The following is a 26,782-nucleotide window of genomic DNA, read 5'->3' on the forward strand; positions in this document are numbered from 1 at the left end:
CCATGAGGTGACACGGTCATCCTTTGCATCTCTCCCTGGAGGGCACACTTACTGAAACTGTCTTTTTTCATCCTTCACACAGGTGGACATAAGTGTGTTCTTTTAATAGTAAAAAAGAATAAACAGCATCAAACAAATGAAAAGTCTTAAAAACCCACAAAAAAACCACAGTCACAACTTAAAAACCCTCTGCCTACACAAGTTGCACACATCTTGGCAAATGACCTTACAACATTAGCATAGGATCTGAGGCTGAAGAACCAATCTTTCTTCTCCTTTCGACATCTGACCTTCAGCGATCAGAGTAATTTAGCTGAGTCTCTAACATACACTTTGGCACTGCTCCTCCATCACTTCCCAACTCCTATATACTCTGATTTTGAGTTTTAGTGCCAGGAACGACTGTTACCCAATTTTGAGGAAGACAGTGGGGACTGTCAAAGGAGACTTTAACATCAAGGGTAAAGAAAAAGTAGGCAGCGTGATTAGGAGCTGGAGCCAGAAGCCAGAATGATGTAACCCCTAGAGCGTCCTTGTATTTGAGAATCTCATTATCTTCTAGGATGGTGATGTCCTGAAAAAAACATATAAGCTGCTTTGTCTGGGTTGCAAATGATGGTGGAGGAGACTCTGAAGAGAGTGTATTTTCCTGCTGACATTTCCTTTCTTTGGCATAGGAGATAGCAACCTGGCCCCACAGCTAGCAGTTCTCTGTGGCAGAGAGATCCCCGGACCCATCCGGTCTACTGGAGAGTACATGTTCATCCGGTTCACCTCAGACTTCAGCGTAACCGGAGCCGGTTTTAATGCATCCTTTCACAAAAGTAATATGTTTTGGGTTTCTTTTTTTTTTTTTTAATGTCATGTCATATCACCTCTCTTTCTCTCATTCTTTCCCTAAAATACTCTGCTTATTTTTCATGTGAGTCTTTGTTCTGCCTCTGGATGGCTATCCTTATGTCAGGTACTGAGTCTGATCCAAAACACTGTGGCTGAGTTGTACAAAAGGATTACCTGGCTTTGGGTCTCTGGGTGGGGTAGATGCCCCCACCCGGAGAGGTGCGTTCATGGTGTGTTCTCAGTTCATGCATATGACTGAGATCCTTAAAACAATTTTTCAGCCTAGTTGAGGGTTTCAGTTAGAACAGAACTGGATAGCACTTATCCATAACACATCAAAGGGACAATAAGTCAGAGTAAGCTTCAGTCTAAGAAATAAACAAAGTAATACAAAAGATATCTTCAGAAATCTCTTGAATCATTCATTTGAGGGTTGGCAGGAAGAGTTTGTTTCTCTTGGAATATGAGTTTGATGAGTCAGAATGTGCACAATATGTGGGAAGGATTATGTGCAGTATGATCAAGATATTCAAAATTTGATAAAACGGGAAGTCCAATAGTAACTTTAAAGCCAAACCTGGATTAAAATGAAAGAAGTAGTCTGTGGAATATGGGACATTTAAAGATTCTCATGCTTTTAACCAAAAAGCATAATTTTGAAGTAGACTCTCACTATAGACATTAAAATTTATTTAATACTTCCTGCACTACTATATATATCTTGTATAGAGTAGGGAGCAATGGAAGATAAATTATCTTCTTCATGTTCAGGGAGGTGGGCTGAATAGTGGTTGAAGATAATGGGGTTTGATGTGAGACAGACCGAAGATAAATTTCCACCTGTGAGTTAAATAGTTGAGTGAACTTGCTGCACTTCCTCGTTGAGCCTGCTCCCTCCATCCTCTCTCTTCTCTCTCTCTCTGTCTCTCTCTCTGTCTCTCTCGTACATGTGTACCACAGATGGATGTGTGCACGTATATATGTATATGTGTGGTGTGTGTGTGTGTGTGTGTGTGTGTGCACGCACACTCCTACATGCTTGGCAGCTGCATGTCTAGAAGGTATTTCCATTTTTACATGTGAAACTTGAACTCTTGCTTCCCACTCCATTCCACCCTCCATACCTGTTTATTCCATACTCTTTACAATCTTAATAAATGGAAAGTACATTCTTTATAGTTGCTGAAGCCAAAACTCTTGACATCATTCTTGTTCCTTCTCTTTCTTTCACCCTACCGCCTAACCCTACCTCCTGACCATCAACAGATCACATGATTCTACCTTCCCAATACGTCTAGACCCCAACCATCCCAAGCCCAGGCCCTATCCTCTCTCCCTGGACTCTGGTGGCCACTTCCTTATTGGACACCCTGCTTGTGCCTTTCCCCGCCCGCCCCCCTTACAGTTTAGGTATTGCAGACAGAATAATGCTTTTTAAAATCTAAGTCAGATAGTACCATTCTGATGATCAAAATCCTTGAATATCTTCCTCTTACTTAAAATAAGTCCTTTCAGTTTCCTGCATGACCTAGCCCTGATCCCTTTGGGAATACTCACTGTGCCTCATTAACTCTGACTTACATGATGTACCACTCAAGCCTTTACACCACCTGCTTTCTGAACTGGAACGCTCTTCTCTCACAAAGCCATATGGCTTGATCTCTCATTTCTTCACGTCTGTTCAGGTGGTACTGTAACAATGTGGCCTTCTCTAGCTTTCCCAGACAATACTATACCATTCTCCCTCTCTGCATTCACTTTTCCTCATAGAACTTATCCTCATCCCACTTGTTATATATATGTTAATTTTTGTCTTACTCATCTCTAAAGTAAGCCTCTGAAAGTAAGTAATTTGTCTCTATTGCTTATTTGTATATCCCGATCTTAGGAAAAACCACAAAATGAGTACCCTTGTCATGTATGTTCAACAAATGCTCCTTGGGATAATCATTCTGATACTTTGGTCCCAGTTAGTTTCGAACCACATTTCAATTGCCTACACTTTAAAAATCCCCAAGAAAAACAGGAAAGCATAAAAATCCCACCGTAAATGTCACATAAATAGATATCTTTGTTTCTTCTTGAAAAGGTTGTGGTGGATATTTACATGCAGACAGAGGGATTATCACATCTCCTCAGTATCCAGAGACCTACAGTCCCAACCTCAACTGCTCTTGGCACGTCCTGGTTCAGAGTGGTCTGACCATTGCTGTGCATTTTGAACAGCCTTTCCAGATTCCAAGTGGAGACTCTTCTTGCAGCCAGGGAGATTACTTGGTGGTAGGTCATGCTTGCTACATTTATGATTATTATCTTTGCAGACTTCATTCAAAAAAATGAAATGATGATTCTTTTCTCCTGGGACATAAATTGATATGAATTGACTGCTCCATGTCTCTCAGTATGAAGGAATTTATGCAATTTTAATTCATGTTCCTAGCTGAAAAATGGACCTGATATCTATTCTCCACCCTTGGGACCCCAGGGAAGAAATGGTCATTTTTGTGGCAGTCATCCTTCATCCACTCTGTTCACCTCAGATAACCAAATGTTTGTTCAGTTTATTTCTGATGGTAGTAATGGAGGGCAAGGATTTAAGATCAAATATGAGGCAAAGAGTTTAGGTAAGTATTTTCACAGAGAATAATACCTGTACTTTTCCTGCAGTTGCTTGGTCTTCCTTGTTTAAATAGATGTGAGGAAAAAATATGTAAAGTTTTCTTTTGTAAACTCAGAGTAATAACAAGAATAGCTGCCTGTTTTCAGATACTTACTATATGCTTGATACATTCATTATCTCATCATGACTGCTTTTTAAGGAAGGCAACATTCCCATTCTACAGATAAGTAAAATGAGGTGTGGATTTTTCCAAGTCTACTTAATCAAGAGAATGAACAAAGTAAAATTCTCCATGACTATAAATTAAACTGGTCTTAAGGATACCCTGAAATTTCTTAGTCCTTTCTGCTATAAAATGTCTAATTATAAGTTATATTCCATAATGGAAACATCACAAGAATGATAATCACATTGTTTTATAATCATTTGTATGCTTTCATTTAAAATGAACACATATTCCTCTGATTCTGTTATTACCCCTTTAATTATATATTACACTGGTGATCTTTACTTAATTACTCTTACTTGATTACACTTGATTATAATTATATTTAATTCTACCATAATGACTTAATTTGTGACATTTATTTTTGTATAATGTTTAATTGAATAAATAAGTAAATAAGCATAGTTTCAAAAGAGAAAGTAGTAGAAAATAAATCTTTGCTTTTCCACAAAATTAGGTAATATAGATTTCAGGATAATCATATGACCTTGACTCAGATTCCTTGGTATATTTAAAAAATATGTTAATCTAAATAAAACCATATATTATATTGTATATTCTCCAAAATATGAGATTTTCAAATGTCAGCATAATTTCTTTATTTTGGAAGGGGAGAAGAAATAAGGGTCTACCAGATGACACAGAAAATCATCTAATAATTTAAGTAGGTTCCATGATTATAGGGAATGTACTTCTGCTACTTCCTGCTACATACAGCTCTGGCACTTAGAAGGAACCTTGAGACAGCTCTATGGATACCAGCACCATTACTTTATAGGTTGAGAGTTTGTGGTCCCTCTCTATCTCTGTGCTGAACTCAGCTGCTGAATCCTGTGTGGGCTGAACTTCACTTGGCACTGAAGAGTAGGCTTTGTAGAGTAACAGTGCCTTGTGTCTAGTGAGTAGACTTCAGTCCATCCCAGAGAACTCTACTTTCCCATAATGGAGTCTTGAGTTAGTCTTAAAATACCTTTTTTTAAATTACTTTTTTAAAGTCAGTATTTATGGTAATTCAGATACACTAAAGGTTTGTTTGTTGGGTTTTTTTAGAGCAATATATTTTTTAAGATTTTATTTATTTACTAGGGAGAGAGAGAGAGAGAGAGAGAGAGCATGAATGGTGGGGAAGGGCAGAGGGAGAGGGAGAAGCAGACTCCCCACAGAGCAGAGAGCCTGATGCAGGGATCTATTCCAGGACCCTGAGATCATGTCCTGAGCTGAAGTCAGATGCTTAGCCTACTGAGCCACCCAGGCAACCTCTAAGGGTTTATTTGTAAATGTTATGACTCTTTTATTCCTTTGGGGACCTCTTTTTGTGTAAGGCCATTACCTCCTCCCCATCTTTCTGCCTTTACTATTAGACTCCAAATGCTTTTGATATCAAAACCTCTTGTCCATTGGTAGATGAGTGGATAAAGAAGATGTATATATATGTATATACATACACACACACAAACACACAACGGAGTGTTATTCAGCCTTGAAAACAGAATGAAATCTTGCCATTTGTGACAACATGGATGGACCTAGAGATTTTTCTGCTAAGGGAAATAAGCCTGTCATAGAAAGACAAGTACCATGTGATTTCACTTATATTTCGAATCTAAACAAACAGACAGACACACAGACTCTTAAATATAAAGAATAAACTGGTGGTTCCCAGAGAGGAGGCGGAGGAGAATGGGTGAAAATCAGTAATAGAGATACAGAGGTACAACTTCCAGTTTCTGGTAAACACCTGGAAAGAGGTACCCAGGGACCAAAGGAGGAATGGTGTGAGAGATCAAAGGAGAAGGAGAGCTCAGTGTCCAAGCAGCTGGATAACAGAAATGGAAAGAAGAGAGAGACATGATCAACCAGGTTAAATGCTGTGGATGTAAAACAAAAAGATGCTTGAGTCCACAACTGTGGACAAGGGAACAAGAGTGCTTTGATGGGGCTGCAAAGTGAAGGGGGAAGGAGGAGAGAGGGCAGGGAGAACAGAGAAAATGACTGTTGCTGACTTGGGCATGTAAGGTGTGGAAAGGTAAAAGGAGCAAGGGGCGGGGAGGGGAGTAGACAGGGAGGGAGAGAGCCAGTGAGCACAAGGTAAGGGGAACTGAGGAGAGAGTGGAGTGGGAGACCAACCTGATCTACAGGAAGACAGTGTGCAAGGGGATGATAAAGGAGGCAGAGATGCAGATAAATTTCTTAAGGGTGGTAATAGGTTGAGGGAGTGTTCTCACCTGATTTCTTCCATCACGCTCTAAAGGAGAGCTCCAAGTAGCTGCTGAGGCTCAAGAATGAGTAGGGAGAATAAGGGTTGAGGGCACAGCTGTGATATTTGGTGAGAAAGCAGGGTTGCTCCGCAGTGTTGAGAGTGGGGAGCATGCATTTGGAGGCATTGATTTCGACACATGGTTTGAATTGCAGGCAGTGGTGAAAATAGATTTTTCCAAGCTGAGTCTAAAGGAAAGGCCAAGAGCAAGGGGGTGGAAGGCAGTCAGAAGATTCTGCAGTTTAGGGGTTCAGAGACGGGAAGAATTCTGGGTGATGGCAAAATTCAGGAGAGGACCAAACCTGAGTGAATGACAGCAGAAATAAATGTGAGTGGAGTTCAGCAGATTCACATATCCGTGAAACTAACTTACCAGGTTAATTTCATCGTTATTGTAAGTACCTAGTTTACTCTGGCCTGGATTGTTTGCTGAGATTGCCAGAAAATGTTCATTAGTAAAAAGAAAGTATTTTTACATACTTTGGTTTTTTAGAAAAGAGGTTTAAAAAGCTCATTTATCTTCTTCCAGAAACTGGCTAAAAAATCCTCTCATGCCAGTCATCTCTTGCTCTTCAAATGCATCTGAATCCTGAAGGAACATAATGAGTGAATGCCCACAGAGTTGTGCAAATATATATCTGCTTCGTCTTTTAAACTTCAAGATCCCAGCTCTGTGTCTTTCTATTCAACTGCCCTGTCAGTGGGGAAGTATAAGCCTTACTGTATTCACATGCTTGTCTACGTGGCGAATGTGTATTAATGCTTCCATCATGTTCTACTGCATGCACTGTGCACCATAAGCATTTTGTTGGCTTTAAGGAAAAGAGAAATCTTCTAAGAGAATTTGCGGTTGAGCAAATTAAGAAGTGGCACATTTGGTAGCTCCCCCAATAGCAAATCCAGAATCTATTTGCTTAAAAAGAAAAGGAGGATAAATCCAGATGAAAGGAAATTGAGATTGGAAATACAGATAAAGAGACTTTAAAAAATAACAGTGGGAAGTCTAGACGTTATGCTGTGCTCACCACAGGTGTAGCCACCATCTGCTCCATACAAGGCTCTTACAATACAGTTGGCTGTACTTCCTATGCTGTACCTTTTATCTCGATGACTCATTCAACTCATTCAATCCTTGACTGGAAGCCTGGACCTCCCACTTCCCTTCACCCATCTGGCTCATCCCCCCAAAGCCCTCTCCTTTGGCAACCTCTGGTTTGTTCTCTGTATTTATTTTATGGGTCTGTCTCTGCTTTTTGTATGTTTGTTTGTGTTTTTTAGATTCCACATATAAGTGAAATCATGTCGATGTATCAAATCACTATGTTGTACACCTAAAACTAATGTGACATTAAGTGTCAACTATGTTTCAGTTAAAACAACAACAACAACAACAACAACAACAACATAAGACAGCACAAAAAAAAAAAATAGTGGCATTGCATCCTCTTTTCCAGACTGTTGATTGATTGAATTGTGTTTCTCAATAGCCTGTGGGGGCAATATCTACATCCATGATGTGAATTCTGCGGGATATGTGACCTCCCCTGGCCACCCTAACAATTACCCACAGCATGCTGATTGTAATTGGCTCATAGCTGCTCCTCCTGGAAAGCTCATAAGGGTGCAGTTTGAAGATCAATTCAATATTGAAGAAACACCCAAGTAGGTCACCTCCATATTTCACTTTTCTGCTACTCAGAGCTAATATTCTTTAGCTGTTATTTTGAGAATAATTTTTTCTCTGCTTTTTTCAGCATAGGAAATCCAGGAATCCAGCATAGGACATGCATTACACCTAGAGTCTGAAAACATTGCCCACTAGCCACTCTCTTATGAGCTTAGCAGATTATGTACACAGTTGCTGGCCCTCCTGACACCACACACATCCTCCAAGAGACACTGAGGATGGCTGTTTGAGATTTATGTTATCCGCTCTTCCTCTCACAGGAAAAATATAGTGTCTCTGGTAGATGAATATTTTCCCAGCCTCATACTCAATGTCATAAATAATAAAATATCTGTTTAACAAATGGAAATTCGTGTTACGTGACACTAGATCACCAGTGTCTGAGAAAGGACTAAAGCAAGTACAGGACAATTTCCCAGTCTGTCTTTAATGAGAATTCTTAAGGGATTACAAACTAGGGACTAAGTCTTACTGTTGAACACAAAGAGAATAACTACAATGACAGGAAAAAACAGAACAACACCTGAATTTTTCTTTGTTTAACAAAAGTATGTATGCATTTGCAAGAATATGTGTATGGTACAAAATTCAGGTACAAGAACTTTTCCTGTTTATGGGCACCTCATATAATGCCGCTGTGCCACTCAGTAAGTATTAATTGGCTGATTGACTTTCTTCAGAAATATTGGGTAAATACTTGCACACTTTATGGACACAGAAAATTCCTTCATAGACTTTCCATTAGCCTGGGTGGCAGAGCTGTCAAGAGAGTTTGTCCTTGTCATGTGAAATGTGCCCTATGATCCTGTGAGACAAAATACTTGTTTGTTTGTTTGTTTTTTAAGATTCCTGGGCATTAATTTGAGAATGACTTTTATCTTTATAAAATAAATACAGAATATAGAGGGAAGACAAGTAAACATTTTTTGATGCGGTACATGTAAAACCTGCCTTTTTGAGCTACTAACCAAAGAATGTACGATTAGAAAAATATTATGTAGATTCTGAAGTGACACACCACTTAAAATAACTGTCATAGTGTCTTCTACAAAAATTATGATTTAATATTGCTCTTAGAGAAAGTTAGTGAAGTCTTTATTTTTAACATATGTCAAAGTGACTGACTTTATATATTAAACTGAATGTTCTTTCTACTTTAGCTGTGTATCCAATTACCTTGAGTTGCGTGATGGGGTTGATTCAAATGCACCATTACTTGCCAAGCTCTGTGGGAGATCTTTGCCCAGCAGTCAGTTGTCCTCAGGAGAGGTGATGTATTTGAGGTTCCGATCTGACAACAGCTCTACTCAGGTGGGGTTCAAGATCAAGTATGCAATAGGTAACATTTTTTTGTATTTAATAAGAAAGTTCTGACAGACTAGTTATCATAAAACTTTTAAAAATCATACCATTTTTAGAGAAGTTTTTCTATCTGCCTAATTTTAATGATCGTCTTAGTGATAGAGATAATTAGGGGACGTAAATGTTTAAAACCAAAGTCATTTATCAATTTAAAATTTTATTTTGGTTTCCATTTCAAACCACTCTTTTTAATAAACCTGAATATTTTGTATTTTCCTGACTTGTTTATGAAAATGTATTCAATTAAATTTTTGTTTATTTCTCTTATCATGAAATCTCTATAGTATCACCTTAACTGGTAAAAGTGTTTACTATTCAAATATAATCAAATAACTATATTTAGAACAGTAACTTTGAACTCATCATTAGTGGATAATGTTTTTCCCCTAAGTCTCTAATGCCAAGTCAGTCACTAGATAAGAACAAGTATGTCTCCTTAGTGCTTTGACTTCCTTACTTTAAAAAATGAGCAATACACATGCATACTGAAGATTTACTGTATTATGGCCATAATTACATAGAATCTAGTATCTGGTGGGTCTGAACACTGACCAAACATATTTAATATGACCAAAAAGTTGGAAAGCCTACTAGTAACAACATTAAACCTATACCATAGGTCATTTTATAGCCCAAGGGAAATTGTACATAATTCAATCTAACTATCACATCCAGCTGATAAAAAAAGAATTGAGTAGTAATTTGCCAGGCCCTGAGATACCAGTTACTGCAGTGAAATATTCATTTGATAGTTAAACCAGTAAGGGCAGGTATCGCTAATCACACACTGTACCCCTTCCAGCTGAGCAGACCCTCAGTCTTCAGAATCACAGACACAGGGTGGTAGGCAGGCCCTATCAATCTATCAGTTGGTTCTTGGAATAAAACTTCCTTGCAACTAATAGTTCTTACATCCTGAGAGGATTAATGTGATGTTACAGAATATGCCAGTCAGTTTCCATTTCTCATTACTGGACTGGACTTGTGGTATTGTTTCTCTTTTTATCAATAGTTGATTTCAAATAAGGGGAACACTAAACATTTTCAGAATTTTTAAAATGTGAATTTATATTCAGTTGGCACCTAAAAGTTTTGAATGTGCTAGTTAAATTTTTTTTTTAAAGACAAATCCCCCGTAACAGAATATTGCTCTTTTCTGCAGCCCAGTGTGGGGGAAGAGTGACAGGGCAAAGTGGTGTCATTGAAAGCAGCGGATATCCAACACTTCCATATAGAGACAACTCATTCTGTGAGTGGCATCTCAAGGGTCCCTCAGGACACTATCTCACCATCCATTTTGAAGATTTTCACCTTCAGAATTCCTCTGGCTGTGAAAAAGACTTTGTGGAGATCTGGGAAAATCATACCTCTGGTCAGTATGTCTGCTGTCTTTTGGGGGTGTTTATTTTTCTGCATACTTATTCAGCTTCTGAAGTGTCCTTACCTCAAGAAAGGCAAAATGACATTTGTCCTTTGTATAGAAGTTCAGTCATGTCTGGGCAGTGCCAGCTTTTCTCTCCCTGGAGTCTACTAATAATCGGTGGGTGTCTACAGCCCCAGGTGTCATTATATAGTTTTACCTTATAGATCACACCGAGAGAGCACTGTATTGAGAAGGCATCCTCTTCCTGTTGAGACTTTCCAGTGTCATATGCAGTTAGTTATTTGAGGAGCATCCTGGTAGGTAAGGAGAGAGAGGGTTATGCATGAGTTGGACACTCATCACTCTGTTGCCTGGAATCATTTCTAACCAAATTAGCTCCCTCATTGTGTGAGATGTCCTTGCCCTAATTGGTTACAGCTTTTGTCACACATCTTTATATATATGAATATGTTGATTTTATTCATGTTTTCCCTGCTTTTCTTAATAGAGGTTAGCTTTTCTTTTTGGCAGAGTCTCGTCTTTTATTATTTTCTTTGTACTTGTAGAGCACCTCAAGTAGAGGTGAAATAAAATCAATCACCTGGACATATACATACTTAGTTATTTGCTTCTCGCAGGAAATTTATTGGGCAGATACTGTGGAAACATCATTCCTGACAGCATAGACACTTCTAGCAATGTCGCTTTGGTCAGGTTTGTCACAGATGGTTCTGTTACTGCCTCAGGATTTAGACTACGGTTTGAATCCAGCATGGAAGGTAAGTTCACTGATCCATTAAAGAAAATTACATATATATATATATATATATATATATATATATATATATATATATATAATGTGTGTGTGTGTATAAATTGAGCACCTACATTGGCTAGGCACTGTGTGAGGCATTGGTGTTACAATAGTTGTAGAAAAAAAAATGACCCTTATCTTCTTGGATCTTCCACTTTAGTTGAGAGGCAGACATTAACCATATAGTCACATCAGTAAAGAAAAATCACAACTGTAATCCAGGCTACCAAAGAAAGGAACTAGTGCTTGGAAAATATTATGGGATGAGAGCTATATGCATTACATATCTTAAGAAAGCAGTCCAGGGCAGCCCCGGTGGCGCAGCGGTTTAGTGCCGCCTGCAGCCCAGGGTGTGATCCTGGAGACCCAGGATCGAGTCCCACATCGGGCTCCCTATATGGAGCCTGCTTCTCTCTCTGCCTATTCTCTCTCTGCCTGTGTCTCTGCCTCTCTCTCTCTGTGTCTCTATGAATAAATAAATAAAATCTTTAAAAAAAAAGCCAGTCCAATAGCCCCACAGCCATCAGAATCAACCTTTCAAATGTCCTGACACTAGTGAAATACAGATTTTATCTGAAAAAACTGGATAATTACTCTCATCTTCTGAGTCTTCTGACTCTTGGGATTACTCCACCTATTGTTCTTTCATATTTCTTGGGCTATGATTATAACAGGACTGCCAGTGGATGAACTGTCATCCATGGAATCATGGATTAAATATTCAGTATTAGAGACAAGAAATGAATATAAACATTCTCTATAAGTCCTCATATGCATATAGTGATAAATAAGAGCAATCATTTTGTCCAGTAGGATATTAAAGAAAATACTTTGGAGACACTTCTTGTGGAAGGTATCATTTTGATTGAATTGGAAGTTTTTTTTTTTTTTATTTCTTCCCCTTCAGCATGTGGTGGGGAGCTACAGGGCCCTACTGGAACGTTTACTTCTCCCAACTACCCAAACCCAAATCCTCACAGCCGGGTCTGTGAGTGGAGGATCATGGTGCAGGAAGGAAGGAGGATCACTCTGACTTTTAACAACCTAAGGCTGGAAGCTCATCCATCCTGCTACAGTGAGCATGTGACAGTAAGTGTCTTTTGCAGTCAGGGATATTACATTCCATTGTTGAAGGAGTTTATTGGCCTATAAATCATAGTCAGAAAACTAGGTCAGGAATATTCCCATCCATGCAACTGTACCTCAGGTAAATTCTCAGTATTTTAGATAGAACGGAAGCGTAGTGAACTGCCATAATATTTGTAAAACCTGTTTTAAGAGGCTATTTGTTGTCACCACATACATCAAGGTCATAGGTGGGATAAATTTTAAGAGCAAATAATCATTGTGCATGGCAAAAGTGGGTTAATGGAGAAGAGTTAAGCCCATGGATAGGACCAGAGTCACAGAACAAGCCATCACCAAAAGTTTTAAGCCATTGAGTGGTCCTGCAGAGTTACTGTTCTCTGCCAGTGGTGCTGAGCAACTCCTTTGGAAGAACCTGTGCTGCCCGCCCTCAGTGTTGCCAAGGTCAAGTGCTTTCGGATATGTCATCAGCATTCTTAGCTTCCCTTAGCAAAGGAAAGCAAAGATCCATGAATGAGAACGAAGATCATTAACTGAAGTGACAAGTATGTATAACTGGATTAATCATACATTAATATTAATATATTTCTCTACCCAACTCAACTTTTCCTCCAACCTTGTTACCTGAGTCAATAACAATTCCAAACTTCTGGGTGGTCGGGTCAAAAACATTGATTCTGTCTTGGAGTCTTTTCTTTCACATGTTATATTACATCCATAATCAAGTCCCAGAATCTAACTACTTTAAGATGTCTTAAAAGAGATCTTTAAAGAGATCCAGAATCTAACTACTAACCACATCCACTACTATGGCCATCACCACTCACATAGTTTAGTTAGTAGCTTCCAGTTGGTCTCCCTACTCTCTCCCTTGTCTCCCTGCATTCTCCACACAGCAGCCAGGGTGATAAATGTAAATCACATCTTGCTGCTCTCCTTGAAAATCCTCTATTGGCCTCTCATCTCACTCAGAGGAAAATCCAAATCTTTACAGTAGCCCAACTGGCCCTATGGTATCCTATATGAATGACATCTGTATAATCATAGTAATGAGTGACTGAGCCACCCAGGTGCCCCTTCACTGAATATATAGAAACAAAGATGAAGTAGAAAAAATCAACCACTCCAAGTATACCATGTTTTAATGCATTTTCTTAGCAATAAAATATTATGTATTTATAATAAATGTGGCATAAATTCACTTGCACACTGATTTTAATCTATTTTTCTGATTATAAATATAATGAATGCCTATTGAACAGAATTTGGAGAGTTCAAAACTTAAAAAATGTAAAAAAGACTTGAAATTCCCACCCACCCATTGCTAAAATTTTGATGTATACAACAGTTTATTTCCCTTTGAAATTCTTTACATAATTGAGATCATATTGAATATAATGATTATTAGGAATCTTACCAGTAGGGATGCCTGGATGGCTCAGTGGTTGAGCATCTGCCTTTCACTCAGGGCATGATCCCAGGGTCCTGGGATTTAGTCCCACATCAGGCTCCCCACAGGGAGCCTGCTTCTCCCTCTGCTTATGTCTCTGCCTCTCTCTCTGTCTCTCATGAATAAATAAATAAAATATTTTTTTTAAAAAAGGAATCTTACCAGTAGAATTTTCACATGCTCTATAGGAAAGATAATATGAACAGTCATAGTTTCAGAGCTCCAATAATAAAATAGAATTTACAGCAACAATCACAAATTTTTAATCACATCTTACTTGTCATTTCCCTATCTCTGAATCATAGATGCTAAAGGCATCTACTTTCAACTTTTTAGCTACTTCTTGTGGTATGTATGTCATTATTTCAAAATAAAATTCCTATTCTGCTACTTCTTTGTTTTTTGGTCTTAGACATCCTCTGTCCACATGCAACTATGGAAGATGAGGGTTTAGTTCTTTTCAGAATCCACCCCTACCACACACACCACAAATGCTCATAGGGCTATGCACAGTTCAGACTCCCCCAGTTTCCTCCCAAAATATATACGTCACAGATTTTGTTTAAATTGCTCTTCAGTGTTTGCATTACTGTGATTATACAGATGTCATTTCCAACCTAACCAAGCAATGCACTATGGTAGCATTTCCTTTTGGTTTTGTTTTCTGATTAATAATAATAATTGTGTCCTTTTTTGCATTTAGCTTTTTATGCACAGATCACAAATTCTTCCACACACTTTCACTCCAAGAGTACCTCCCCACCATGTATAGTAAAGCGTATCTATCAGTTCATTCATTTTCCTTAGCAATATCCTCCCTAAGCCCTCTCCATCAGCTGCAAGCCGGATGCCAGTTGTCATGTGGGGCATTCCCTCTCCCATCAAATTTGTACACCCCTTTGTTCCTCTCCTGGGCTGGACACCTGACTCTGTGCTATGTGCATTATTCTGTCTTGGTTCATTTCCTTTTTTTGGTAAGACATATGTTCTTGTATTTCCATAAGAAAGTAGATATGGATGATAAGGTTTTGAGAAGGTATATGCCTGGAATCACCCTCAGTTTATCATTGTTCTTTGAATATACTACATAGCTAAATTATCACATATATTTGATATATTCACATATGTATATAAATATATTAATCATAATTTTGAAATTTTATGTTACTTCTTTTGGGGTCCATTTCCTTCAAATTCCTGTTTCTTATTTGTATATATTGATTGGTGTTTGGTTACATGTCTAATGACCCTTGACTGTTTATTCCTATTTGAGAAAGAAGTACTAAAATACTGCGTGGAGGCTTTGTATGCATGGGATTTTCAAGTTATGGTCTTCATTGAGTTGGAGGGACTTGGCCATTTAATTAGGAGAAACTACAAATGTCATATCTACATGTCTTTTCTCCTGGAGAGGCTAAAGCTCCAACAATAACTTTCAGAATTAACTTCTTTTATGAACCTTTAATATCATGTCCAGATTCTTTTTCTTTGAAATGTATTTTTGTAGATTCCATGTTTGTTTTGTTTCTTCTTCACTCTGTTGTAAATAAGGGGATGTGGCTGGCCTTTTGCCTGTATTTTATTACTTTGAAAACTTCTTGCAAAAAAAGTGGGGGCTGGAGGAGAAAAAGAGAAAGAAGAAAGAAAGAAAGAAAGAAAGAAAGAAAGAAAGAAAGAAAGAAAGAAAGAAAGAAAAGGAAAGAAGAGAAAAGAAAAGAAAAAAGAAAAGAAAAAAGGAGAGGGAGAAGGGAAGCTTCCTGAGATCTACAGGTCGAGTGAAGGCAGCTTTAAGTGCACAGCTTCTAGATTAATACTGTATCCAGCCCCCTAAGCATACAATCACTCCAAACCTAGCTGTTTATCTGACTGTGTCCAGAAGGAGAAGAGGCAAAAGTACACCATCCAGCTTGCACTACAGTGAGCTATGTGCCTGATTTTATTTCTGCATATAGCAAGTTTCAGAGCTGAATCTCCAATGCCTACTTTATATCCCATTGTTTTCTGGAAGTTGTAGTTTCTGAGTACAAACAAGAGTGGAGGAGGAAAGTAGAAACAGTACTTGGGTTGCCTCTAACAGCAATTCATGTGATAAATGGATGCCTGAACAATTGTCAGTCATTGTGATTCCAAGCTCAGAGCAGATGTTGATCATGGTTTCCGACATGTTCCATTACCCTGTAGTTGCTGATAATCCCTTTTGATTCTGGCAATATGTTGCCCATTCCTGTTTTCAGGATTGTTGAAATTTTGTTATCTTCTGTTTCCTTATATAATACTTCAAACTTTGGAGTCAGGGGGATGCTTTAAATCCAATTTTATTATCACTAGTTCTTTGAACTTAAGTAAATTGCATAGCCTTTCTGAATTCTGTCTTAATCTGGAAAGCAGGGATGATGTTATATGTCTGAGAGGGTATTGTGCTAATTGGATCAAGTAATATAAGTAGGCTATTAGCAGAGCCTGGCATTTTATTGGTGCTCAGTAAGTGATAGGAAATGCTATATCTGGTCCTGTGAGTCAGAAGACACTTTAAAACAGAAGCCCTCACAGAGCTCAATTTAATGATCAATTATAGTAAATTTAAAAGCTCCCATCTTTTGTTATGGAGTGCATTCTTCTTCGTATCTCTTAGTGTCAAACTCTGAATCATTATTTCTAATCATGAGTGATTCAAATCCTTTTTAAAAAGAGGAATATCAATTACTCAATCAGTCAATTATTATTCAGCTACTTCTGGATCTTTCCTGAACTGTGACAACCAGACATGCTGAAACACCCTGGTTTTGAACAGAAGTGGAATAATACTTTGCAACTGTTAGAACCGTGTGCATAACTAGAATTATTGTTTAATATTTTGGAGTCAGCACTACTCATCCCTTTTTAAAAATTCAAATTAATAAGAAAATTGAGGCTTTGGATTCATAAGTACTTAGGAAACAACTAGTATGTTGATATTGAGATTGATTTTTAAAGTTACTTTTCAAGGCATTTTAAGATATTCGAGTTACTATATGCTTCAAATCATCAGAGACTAGCATTTAAGCCTTCATTCCAAATATCAAAGGTCCTAAGACATTGTTAAGAAAAATTGTCCATCAGTGAACTCTGAGAACTAAGATGTAAGTGTGTTGGCCTATCTAATTTACATTTAGAGCACGGTTTTCAGTTGCAGACAGTATTGCAGTCTTTCATTTGTCACCACATGGCAGGAGGGCATTACTATAATACTTTCATTTTAGTGAAGTGACCCTGAGGCCACAGAATGTGCTCCGGGTAACATAGTGGCTTGTGGCACTGGGCTAGGAGCCCATACTGTTAAGTAATTCATGTTGGCACAGAGTTTCCTTCTAAGGAAATATATTGGGGCTGTGAATATAATCTTCTAGGAAATACTCAGCAAGATGGACAGTGTGACTAAAGGTTAAACTATTTTTCTAACAGATATTCAATGGCATTAGAAATAACTCACCTCAGCTAGAGAAACTGTGTGGTAGTGTGAACGCAAGCAGTGAGATCAAATCTTCAGGGAATACAATGAAAGTCGTGTTTTTCACTGATGGATCCAGGCCATTTGGAGGCTTCAGTGCTACCTACACATCCAGTGAAGATGCAGGTAATATGTTATAATGCACCTATTTTAATCGTGGGCACTGCAGATGTCCTATAGCTACAACCAACAGCAGAAGAGCAGAATTTTGATCTCCCTTTAGAGATCAAAATTACACCTGGAATCTTCTACATAAGGCAAACTTACATAACCAGAGGGAAAACCCATGCCTGACAGAAAAAAGAAATGTTCTATTTTGAGAAAGAAAACTTCTATTGTGAGTTAAAAAACTTAAAAACGCAATTGGGAGAGCTTCTAGCTCAATTCCATGCAGTGTTGCCATTATACTGGTTGCCCATTCTGCAGGCTTTGGTCAGTTATTTTGTGCTGAGAGACCTTCTGCCTGTAAGAAGGTAACTGGCTCCCCATAGTAATTTAGTTGAAGACAACCGGATTTTATTGTTTCTCAGTCATCCATATATATACATATTTTTCCAGTGTAAATGAATAAGGGCTCATATTTGATACAGAGTATTTAAAAATTAAGTAGGATATGTACTTTCTAGCCTAAATATTCTATTTTCTGGATTGGTGCATTATCTAAGAGTTTTAAATTTTAGAAAGAGTGGAAATGAATATTTTAAAATACCTCTAAGTTGTTTCATTGATACAAGGGACATTCATTACCATATGAAAAGGGGCAAGTTCCTTGGCACTATAATGCTATTCTATCTGTCTGATCCAATTAAATCTTGGTTCAAGTGGAGAATTGCTAATGAGAAGCCATTGAGACCACTACTGTAGGTTAGCTATTTCTCTAAATTAAATATTAATGAATAATAGGCTTAAATTAGGAGAAACTGATGCACAGCCAAACCCTTAAATCCACCTAATCTACCCTAGAGGAAAATAACAGGAAATTTCCTGTATTTCCTACAGGAACTATGTGTTTATTTTTACACATATTTCCAAACTCACAGAAACTTCTTCCATAGTCTGCATGCATGAGCCAGCCCTTCACCCACAATCTGAACTTTATCTAGAAAAACAAATCAAAGCAATAAAAATCTTGCTGCTTTTATTTTAGTTATTATCATATTATGTGTATCTCCTGTTATAGCATGAATTTAACTCTTACTTCCTCCTTTTTTCCCCTTAGTATGTGGTGGGTCCCTTACGCGTTTCCCTGAAGGAAACTTTACTTCTCCTGGTTATAATGGAGTCAGTAATTACTCAAGAAACTTAAACTGTGAATGGACTCTCAGCAATCCAAATCAGGGAAATTCATCTATTTACATTCATTTTGAAGATTTTTACCTGGAAAGTCACCAAGACTGTCAGTTTGATGTCCTTGAGTTCCGAGTGGGTGAGTTCAATCAGGGAACATGTTCTCCTATTTATCCAAAGTATTCTTCTTATACCTGGAGGCCACCAACAACAAAGGGACTCAAGGGGCTATAATATATGCACATAGAATCCAAAAGAATGTTGGTCAGAAAAAGCTGTAATTCTGTGCATAGCCAGCTGAGGTAACATGCCCTATGAATGGTGAGCAAGATGGATCAGAGTTTGCAAGTAAACTCTATGTTTCATTGATGTGAGACACTCAGGATAGATTCAGCTTATCTGTATTCTCTCTCTCTCTCTCTCTCTTTAAAGGATTTATTTATTTATTTGAGAAAGAGAGGGTAAGGGGAGGGGAGGAGAAGTGGGGGAGAGAGAGAGAAAGAATCCTAAGCCGACTCTGTGCTGAGCACAGAGCATGACACAGGGCTCGATCTCATGACCCTGAGATGATGACCTGAGCTGAAACCAAGAGTTGGACACGCTTAACTGACTGAGCCACCCAGACACCCCTTGTCTGCCACTTAATGAGTTCAGGTGGTTCCCTCGATCTTTTACTATTCAAGACTTCTTTCCTCAAAGACTGGAACTTAGTATGGTCAGAAATGTATCAGTGATTTCCTGAATTTACAGAAGTTCTACATAGAAATCAAAACAAGTTTTGCAGTGTACCTGATGGAGAAGCACATGGAAGCTATTTGGGGAATTATCCCCAAAGGGGTCAAATTTGTCTTTGTTTTCATGAGAAGTGGATTAAGGTTTACTTGGTGAACCATAATTCTCTTAAGAATTTTAAAAAATTTCCCTTCATAGGAGATGAATCCATTTTAGTTCTTTCTCCTAGTTGAGGTATGGGCGATCCATCAAATTGCCTCCATTGTTACATTGACACTCTTTTCCTGGTTTGAAAAAGAGAAATAGGGATCCCTGGGTGGCGCAGCGGTTTAGCGCCTGCCTTTGGCCCAGGGCGCGATCCTGGGGACCCGGGATCAAATCCCACATCGGGCTCCCGGTACATGGAGCCTGCTTCTCCCTCTGCCTGTGTCTCTGCCTCTCTCTCTCTCTCTCTCTCTCTCTCTCTCTCTCTCTGTGACTATCATAAATAAATAATAAAAAAAAAATTTTTTAAAAAAAGAAAAAGAGAAGTAGGGATGCCTGGGTGGCTCAATGGTTGAGTGTCTGGATGTGGTCCCAGAGTCCTGGGATTGAGTCTTACATTGGGCTCCCCTCAAGGAGCCTGCTTCTCTCTCTACCTATATCTCTGCCTCTTTCTCTGTGTCTCTCATGAATAAATAAAGAAAATATTTTAAAAAGAGAGAGAGAAGTAAAGTAACACTGTAGATCATCAGTGCTATTTGAGGTTCACTGAGTTTCATGTTACCACAATTTTTTTTTTAAAGGAGGCTGAAAGCAGCAGAAACCAATATAATGAGATGGTGGCAATGTTCTAGGGCAGCTATTGAATCAATGCTGACTTTGAGAATATAGTGGACAGAATTTTCAAGGAGAATTTGATAAAGTCTGTGGTCACAGACCAGGGGACTCAGCAGGAGAATCATCTGGGCCCTTGTAGGTAGATGAAGGTAGAGAAGATGTAGATAGAGAAGACTTATGAGAGAAATGGAACTTGTTTGAGAATGTTCTCTATGTGATTCTGATAAACCCTCACCATTGACACCTGATTCAAAACCACTGGCTTAAAATGTCCGTTGACTGATGAATGGATAAAGAAGATGTGGAATATATACACAATGGAATATTACTGAGCCATCAAAAAGAATGAAATCTTGCCACTTGCAACAATGTGGATGGGACTAAAGGTTATTATGCTAAGTGAAATCAGTCAGTCAGAGAAAGTCAAATTTCATATGATTTCACTCATGTGGAATTTAAGAAATGAATTGGATGAACATAGAGGAAAGGAAGGAAAAATAAGATAAAAGCAGAGAAAGAAGCAAACCATGAGAGAAGTTTAACTATAGAAAACAAACTGAAGGTTGCTGGAGGGGGATGGATGGAGTGGATGGGTTAAATGGAGGATGAGCATTAAAGAGGACACTTGATGGAATGAGCATGAGGGGTAACATGTAAGTGATGAATCGTTAAATTCTACTCCTGAAACCAGCACTATACCATATATTAACTAACTTGAATTTAAATAAACAAGAAACAAAAACAAAACAAAACAAAACATTGGCTATTGAATTAAGCAGAACAGCTGTATATCAAATTTCAGCCAGTTCAATGCAATCTACTTTCTATTCCCCAATTTTAGATCAGTTAAAATACTCTATTTTGTGTACTTAAAAATCAGTGATGTCAGTCTGACAGAATAAGTAAAGAGCAGATTAATTGTGAGCTCTGTAGGTATTCTATAAAAATTAATCAAATTAACCATCATAAAATACTCAGCTCCAAATCTGATAGTTTTTAGCCCGAGTACTGGATATCCTATTCATTTTAGTTGATTAAATGCAGTGAAGAAATCATTAAAGTTTTAGATAATTATCACTTTTATATTTTGTCACTGTTGGCATTATATTTTTTACTTCCTAAAAAAAAAGGCACATCCAAATGTTTGTTTTTTTTTTTAATTAATTGTATTTGTTTAGGTATCTAAAATAATTATGAAAACACGATTTGGAACAAAATGGTACCCAAAATAGAGAAAGATGCCCATACAAAAAAAGCTTCTTTTTTTTTTTTTCTATCCTGATGAAGGGACTCTTGCTTTTGCAGTTGATGAAGATAGAAAGGAACTTTGTGAAATGTCTGCTACTAAATCAAAATATCAATGTGTGTCAATACCTTCCTACTGAACTCATTGAATGTATTTCTCAAAAGCTTTGTAAGTAATGGCATTTGGTGTGTTATTTTGTTCAGGTAATGCTGATGGGCCTCTGATGTGGAGACTGTGTGGACCTTCAAAACCTATAGTGCCACTGGTTATACCTTATCCTGAGGTATGGATACACTTTGTCACCAATGAACGTGTAGAACATGTTGGATTCCATGCAGAGTATTCTTTTACAGGTAAGACATGTGATTAAGCTCTCATACTCTGGCAATATAATAATATTTTTTCCATAAGTATCACACATGTATTTTGTTAGATTAATGTCTTTTTTTAAGATTTTACTTATTTATTCACGAGAGATACAGAGAGGGAGGCAGAGACATAGACAGAGGGAGGAGAAGCAGGCTCTATGCAGAGAGCCCGATGTGTGACTCAATCCTGGAATTCTGGGATCATGCACTGTGCCAAAGGCAGATGCTCAACCACTGAGCCACCCAGGTGTCCCATTAGATTAATTTCTAGGTAGCTGTTGGTTTTGTTGCTAATGTCAATGAGATGTTCTAAATTATATCTTCTGATTGATTGTTGCTGATATCTAGGATTTTTTTTTTGATATTTAGGAATTTTTAAATTTTTTATACATTGATCTTTAGCTCAAACATTTTCCTGCACTCTTTTTAGTTTTGGTATTTTGTCATAGATTATCTTTGGTTTTTCTGTGTAAACAATCATATCTTATACAAGTGATAATATTATTTTTCTTTTGGCCCCAAAACTTCATTTCTTTTTCTTGTCTTATTTCAATGGCTAGGCCACTGTCATGTTGAATGGAAGGGATGATAGCACTTGTTTCTGACCTTAAGGTGAATACATGTGACCCTTCATTGTTAAATATATTGATTTCTTTTAGGTTTTTAATAAATGGTTCTTGTCAGATTAAAGAAAGTCCCTTCAATTGTTAGTATGCAATTTTAAAATTCTGAATAAATGTAAGATTTTATCAAATAATTTCTCTGCATCCATTGAGATGTTTCTGTTTTCCTCCTTTAATATGTTAATATGATAAATTATATACTGAAAGACTTTTCTCTTGTTAAAACATCTTTTAATTTCCAGGATAGACCCTACCTGCCTATGATGTATGTTTTGAACATATTGCTAGATATTATTGACTAATGATTTGTTTTGGATTTGCATCTGTGACATTCAGTTTGTATCTGAAAATTTAGCCCAAGATAGACAGCATTTCTCTTTGCTGCTTCTCTGGGCCATCAGAATTTCTCTAGTCCCTTTCACTAATATGGCAGTTCTTTTAGACTCTTAATGTTATATTAAAGTCTCAACTCCAGCCCTTTCCTTCTAGGGGGTCCAAGGCCATATGTTCTCCTTCATGGTCATCAAGACCTTGGACCCTGACCTCTGGGGCCTACATCTTAGTTCTGACTGATATATTCTCAGTTTGAGATTATCTCTCAGAATTTGAAGATACTTATTTTTTATAGATTTTGGAAATCCTCTTCTTTTCTATTAAGTTTGGCTATGAATCAAAGTATGTTTTGGTTATAGTTTTATCTAACATCTCTTTGTGTTATAATCAAATGGCTTATTGGGAGAGGGAGCAAGACTGAGCAATCATTTTGCCAGTTGATTTTTCTTTATTGGATTGAAAGAAGAGAGCCAGGTTTCAGAAAGCAGTATTATCCATGCAGAAAATCAGACAATCCTGTTTTAAAAATATATCTGGTCTTCAACTTGCTATGTTAATATATACTTTGATAGCTGACTACAGGTATAAGTGCTTCTCATCAAATGACAAATTCTTTCATTATGGTATGGATTATATTCTTCCAGCTTTTATTTATTTTTGCTAGCCTGTTGTTTGTTTGTTTGTTTTTTTCAAGAAAGGCAAGCTTATTTACTTTGTCCATAGTCAGAGTGTCTATTATAGGCACATCTAATTATTTTCCATTTGTGGTACAGATTATATTCCTCTCCTTTGTACTAAATGTGATCCTGTTTTCACTGTGTGGTTCTATTTAATTAACATTACATGAGATTTTGTTTATTTCTAATCTTCTACCCAGTTTCTCCTTTGCTTTTATCTACTTTCATCTATTCATTGGTTGCTTTTTTAAAAATCCTATGATGGCTGTAAGACCTATTTACTTTGCAGAGGTGTTTGCAGAGGCTTTGCAGAGGCTTTGCAGAGGCTTTGCAGAGGTGTTTGTTTGTTTGTTTTCTTGTATCTTATTTAAAAGATTACAAATCTAATTTCAGACTGTGGTGGAATACAGTTGGGTGAGAGTGGAGTGATTGCAAGCCCCAACTATCCAGCCTCTTATGACAGCTTGACCCATTGTTCCTGGTTGTTGGAAGCACCACAAGGCTTTACCATCACTGTAAGTTCTGATTTTCTTCTACAACAAAAATACCATGTCTGGTGTGGAAACAGAGTTCTTTTAATAAGCAAGCTATTAGAATAGGCTTTGCTTTTGTGATGAATTCATTTTCTTCCCAAAATGTTATTAGAGTGTAGATATCTACAAGTGCACAGTGCCTGAAAAAATCTCTTTTGCAAGCATAGGAGAAGTATATGTAGAAGATATTCCCATCCAGGAGGGAGGTGTTAATCACATTCTGGTTATGAGTTGCCATCCCAGCCCACTGGACTGAGGAGGTCCTCCAGTAACTCCAGTTCTAGGATAAATATCCCCTCTCAAATTTCTAATAGAAGCCCCAATAAGGAAAAAAAGAGGAGTGCAGGGGAGAGTTAAAGAAGAGACATATATACAAAATTATATAAATTAGAACAAAACAAAAGAGTTTGTGAGGGGACCTTTTCTAAGGGTCTAAAGTATCTGATTCTAAGTAGCTAAGCTCACTTACAACTCGGAGCACCTCATTATTTCTTTTTTCTCCTGCAGCTGACGTTTAGTGACTTTGATATTGAAGACCATGCAACCTGTGCTTGGGATTCTGTCTCTGTCAGGAATGGAGGTTCTCCTGGATCACCCATCATAGGACAATACTGTGGGACTTCAAACCCCAGGACAATCCAGTCTGGTTCCAACCAGCTGGTGGTGATTTTTAACTCGGACCATTCTGTGCAAAATGGTGGATTTTATGCTACATGGAACACACAGACTTTAGGTAAAATAAACATTCTCTGCGCTTTTTAAATTGATGTGTTTTTTTAAAATTTATTAGCTAATTTAATAAGTATGCATTTTCTATCTATTCTCTGTCAAACTTAACTTGGAACATTTACCCTCATCATCCATGTATCAACTTCATAAGGAAGATGCAATATCTACACATATTTTCTCTATTTTGTGTGGATAGAAACTGAGGATGAATGGGTTGATGATTTTCCCAGTCATGAAGCTGATAATTGGTGGAGTCAGGATTTGAATAAAGATAGTGGGGCGCAGAAGTTTTGATCTTAACATTTTACCATGTTGCTTATGTAGGCAAAAGGGCATGGCATAACCAGAGAATCAAAAATAATAGACAATATGTGTTGGAATCACAAATAGTTTGGAATATTTGGAGCTGGGAGGCAGAATGCTGAGTGGGAAACAGAGCAGGAAGTTAAATGGTCCATACCACAAAGAGCCTTGTCTTCTATATTGTCCCTTGAGCAATGGGGAGCCATTGAAGAGTTTTGAGCAGCAAAGTGACAAGGTTTGTGATTTAGAATGAGTGCTCTGTAGGTGGCAAAATAAAATAGATTTGATTTCAAAAAGGTAGCTTTTGTGCATATAAAATATGAACTTCATGGAAATTCTCAGAAAATATAAGAATTCACATTGGATACTTTAGTCAGGATTTCTTTAAAGCCTTGCAGTACCACACAGTGCAATTCTTTCTAGGAAAGTCAGAGTTATGAAGGTTTTTGTGGAATGGATCAGACTTTCTCTCATTAAATCACTGGTTGCTGTTGAAGTCAGAGGGGACTTTCAGGTGTACCATTGGTTTTCCAAGCGCTTAAAAGCAAAAGACACAGAAATACTCTTTAGCTTCATTTTGTTTTGAGTTCATATTTTTCCATTTGTCTTCTCTTAATTACATATTTTAATAGCATAAAATAATTCGAGATTTTCTTTCAATCATTTATGTCATTTATTTTCATCCATCAGTGTTTCAATATGAGTGAACCAGATTGCTTAACAGAAGAATTTCTCCTCAAAATCAATCATTTACTCTTGTCCTGTATGTTAGAGTAAAATTACAAATGAGTGTAGACCTGTATTCTCATGTGCTCATGATAATAAAATGCAGAACTTGGGATTGTTGGTTCACAGATACTATATAGCTTCAAGGGGAGTAAAAAAAAAATATTGCTGCTGTTTAAAAAAGAATAGAAGTCTATCCACCTTATGGCAAGGATTAGTGGCCTCGGGTGAGTTCAATATAAGTGTAACAAAACAATAACAGCTGAAACTTCCTCTGGATCAAGTGCATCTTACATTTATTGAGAGTTCTTGTTTTATACCTGCCCTGAAGGCCACTGACTCATCTGTAAGGAAAGATAAACTGAAATCTCATATTTAGACATGTGTCTCCTTTGGAAGTCGTGGGCTACTACAATGGCTATTTTCCTCTCAAATTAATGAGTTATTCCATGACAATTTTTCAGGTTGTGGGGGAATACTTCATTCAGATAATGGTACAATCAGATCCCCTCACTGGCCTCAGAATTTTCCTGAGAATAGCAGATGTTCCTGGACAGTCATTACTCACGAAAGTAAGCAGTTGGAGATCAGCTTTGACAACAACTTCCGAATCCCCAGTGGTGATGGACAGTGTCAGAACAGCTTTGTGAAGGTGAGTACGCTTGTTTATTTAATTGGAGCAGAACTGATTTTGTGAACATAAACATTTAGACCAGAAACGGTTCATTGCCTCTCAAAATAAGAAAAGGGCAATTTTGTTGCTTGGATTTCTTGAATAAAAACGTAAGAAATCTCACCTATTAGGAGTTAAAATTTGAACCACAACACACATATTGCCCTGTGACTTTTAATTTGCCAGTATGTAGGCAAAGTAACTTAATTAAGGAAATTGTTTTCTGGCCCTAGTAAATTCTCGTGCACACTCAGGGTTCTTCCTTTCTGTGGAAACTAAAGAGGGAAGGCCAGACTTTTTTGTTGCTTGCTTGCTTGCTTTCTTAATTTTTTGTTTTGTTTGTTTTTGTTTTCTAATATCCTCAAAGACAAAACAAATGTAAGCCCCATTACAGGCAATATTTAAAGTATGCTATGAAAATCACAGAAGGCTAGAGATGTGGCAAGTGCCAGCCTCCCCTGTGGGTCTCAAGAGCCCACATGCTGAAAAGACCATGAGAGACTCATATAAAATTACGGCAGTGGGGCAGTCAGTAAGGCTG

The 26,782-nt window shown here is 37.6% G+C and overlaps 1 protein-coding gene across 1 annotated transcript in view; it reads left to right on the forward strand.

Annotated features, from left to right (window-relative positions):
* Window positions 1–26,782, forward strand: part of CUBN (cubilin) — a 256,413-nt gene that overhangs the window by 165,191 nt on the left and 64,440 nt on the right. Inside the window, exons 41-54 of the mRNA XM_026016002.2 lie at window positions 678–824; window positions 2,930–3,120; window positions 3,281–3,464; window positions 7,431–7,605; window positions 8,791–8,969; window positions 10,155–10,364; window positions 10,994–11,134; window positions 12,077–12,258; window positions 17,147–17,318; window positions 18,412–18,618; window positions 21,480–21,629; window positions 23,671–23,792; window positions 24,318–24,543; window positions 26,033–26,220. Of these exons, the coding sequence (XP_025871787.2) occupies window positions 678–824; window positions 2,930–3,120; window positions 3,281–3,464; window positions 7,431–7,605; window positions 8,791–8,969; window positions 10,155–10,364; window positions 10,994–11,134; window positions 12,077–12,258; window positions 17,147–17,318; window positions 18,412–18,618; window positions 21,480–21,629; window positions 23,671–23,792; window positions 24,318–24,543; window positions 26,033–26,220 (2,474 nt within the window). The remainder of the gene's footprint in view (window positions 1–677; window positions 825–2,929; window positions 3,121–3,280; window positions 3,465–7,430; window positions 7,606–8,790; window positions 8,970–10,154; window positions 10,365–10,993; window positions 11,135–12,076; window positions 12,259–17,146; window positions 17,319–18,411; window positions 18,619–21,479; window positions 21,630–23,670; window positions 23,793–24,317; window positions 24,544–26,032; window positions 26,221–26,782) is intronic.

This window comes from Vulpes vulpes, chromosome 2 (assembly GCF_048418805.1).
Source record: "Vulpes vulpes isolate BD-2025 chromosome 2, VulVul3, whole genome shotgun sequence".
NCBI lineage: Eukaryota > Metazoa > Chordata > Mammalia > Carnivora > Canidae > Vulpes > Vulpes vulpes.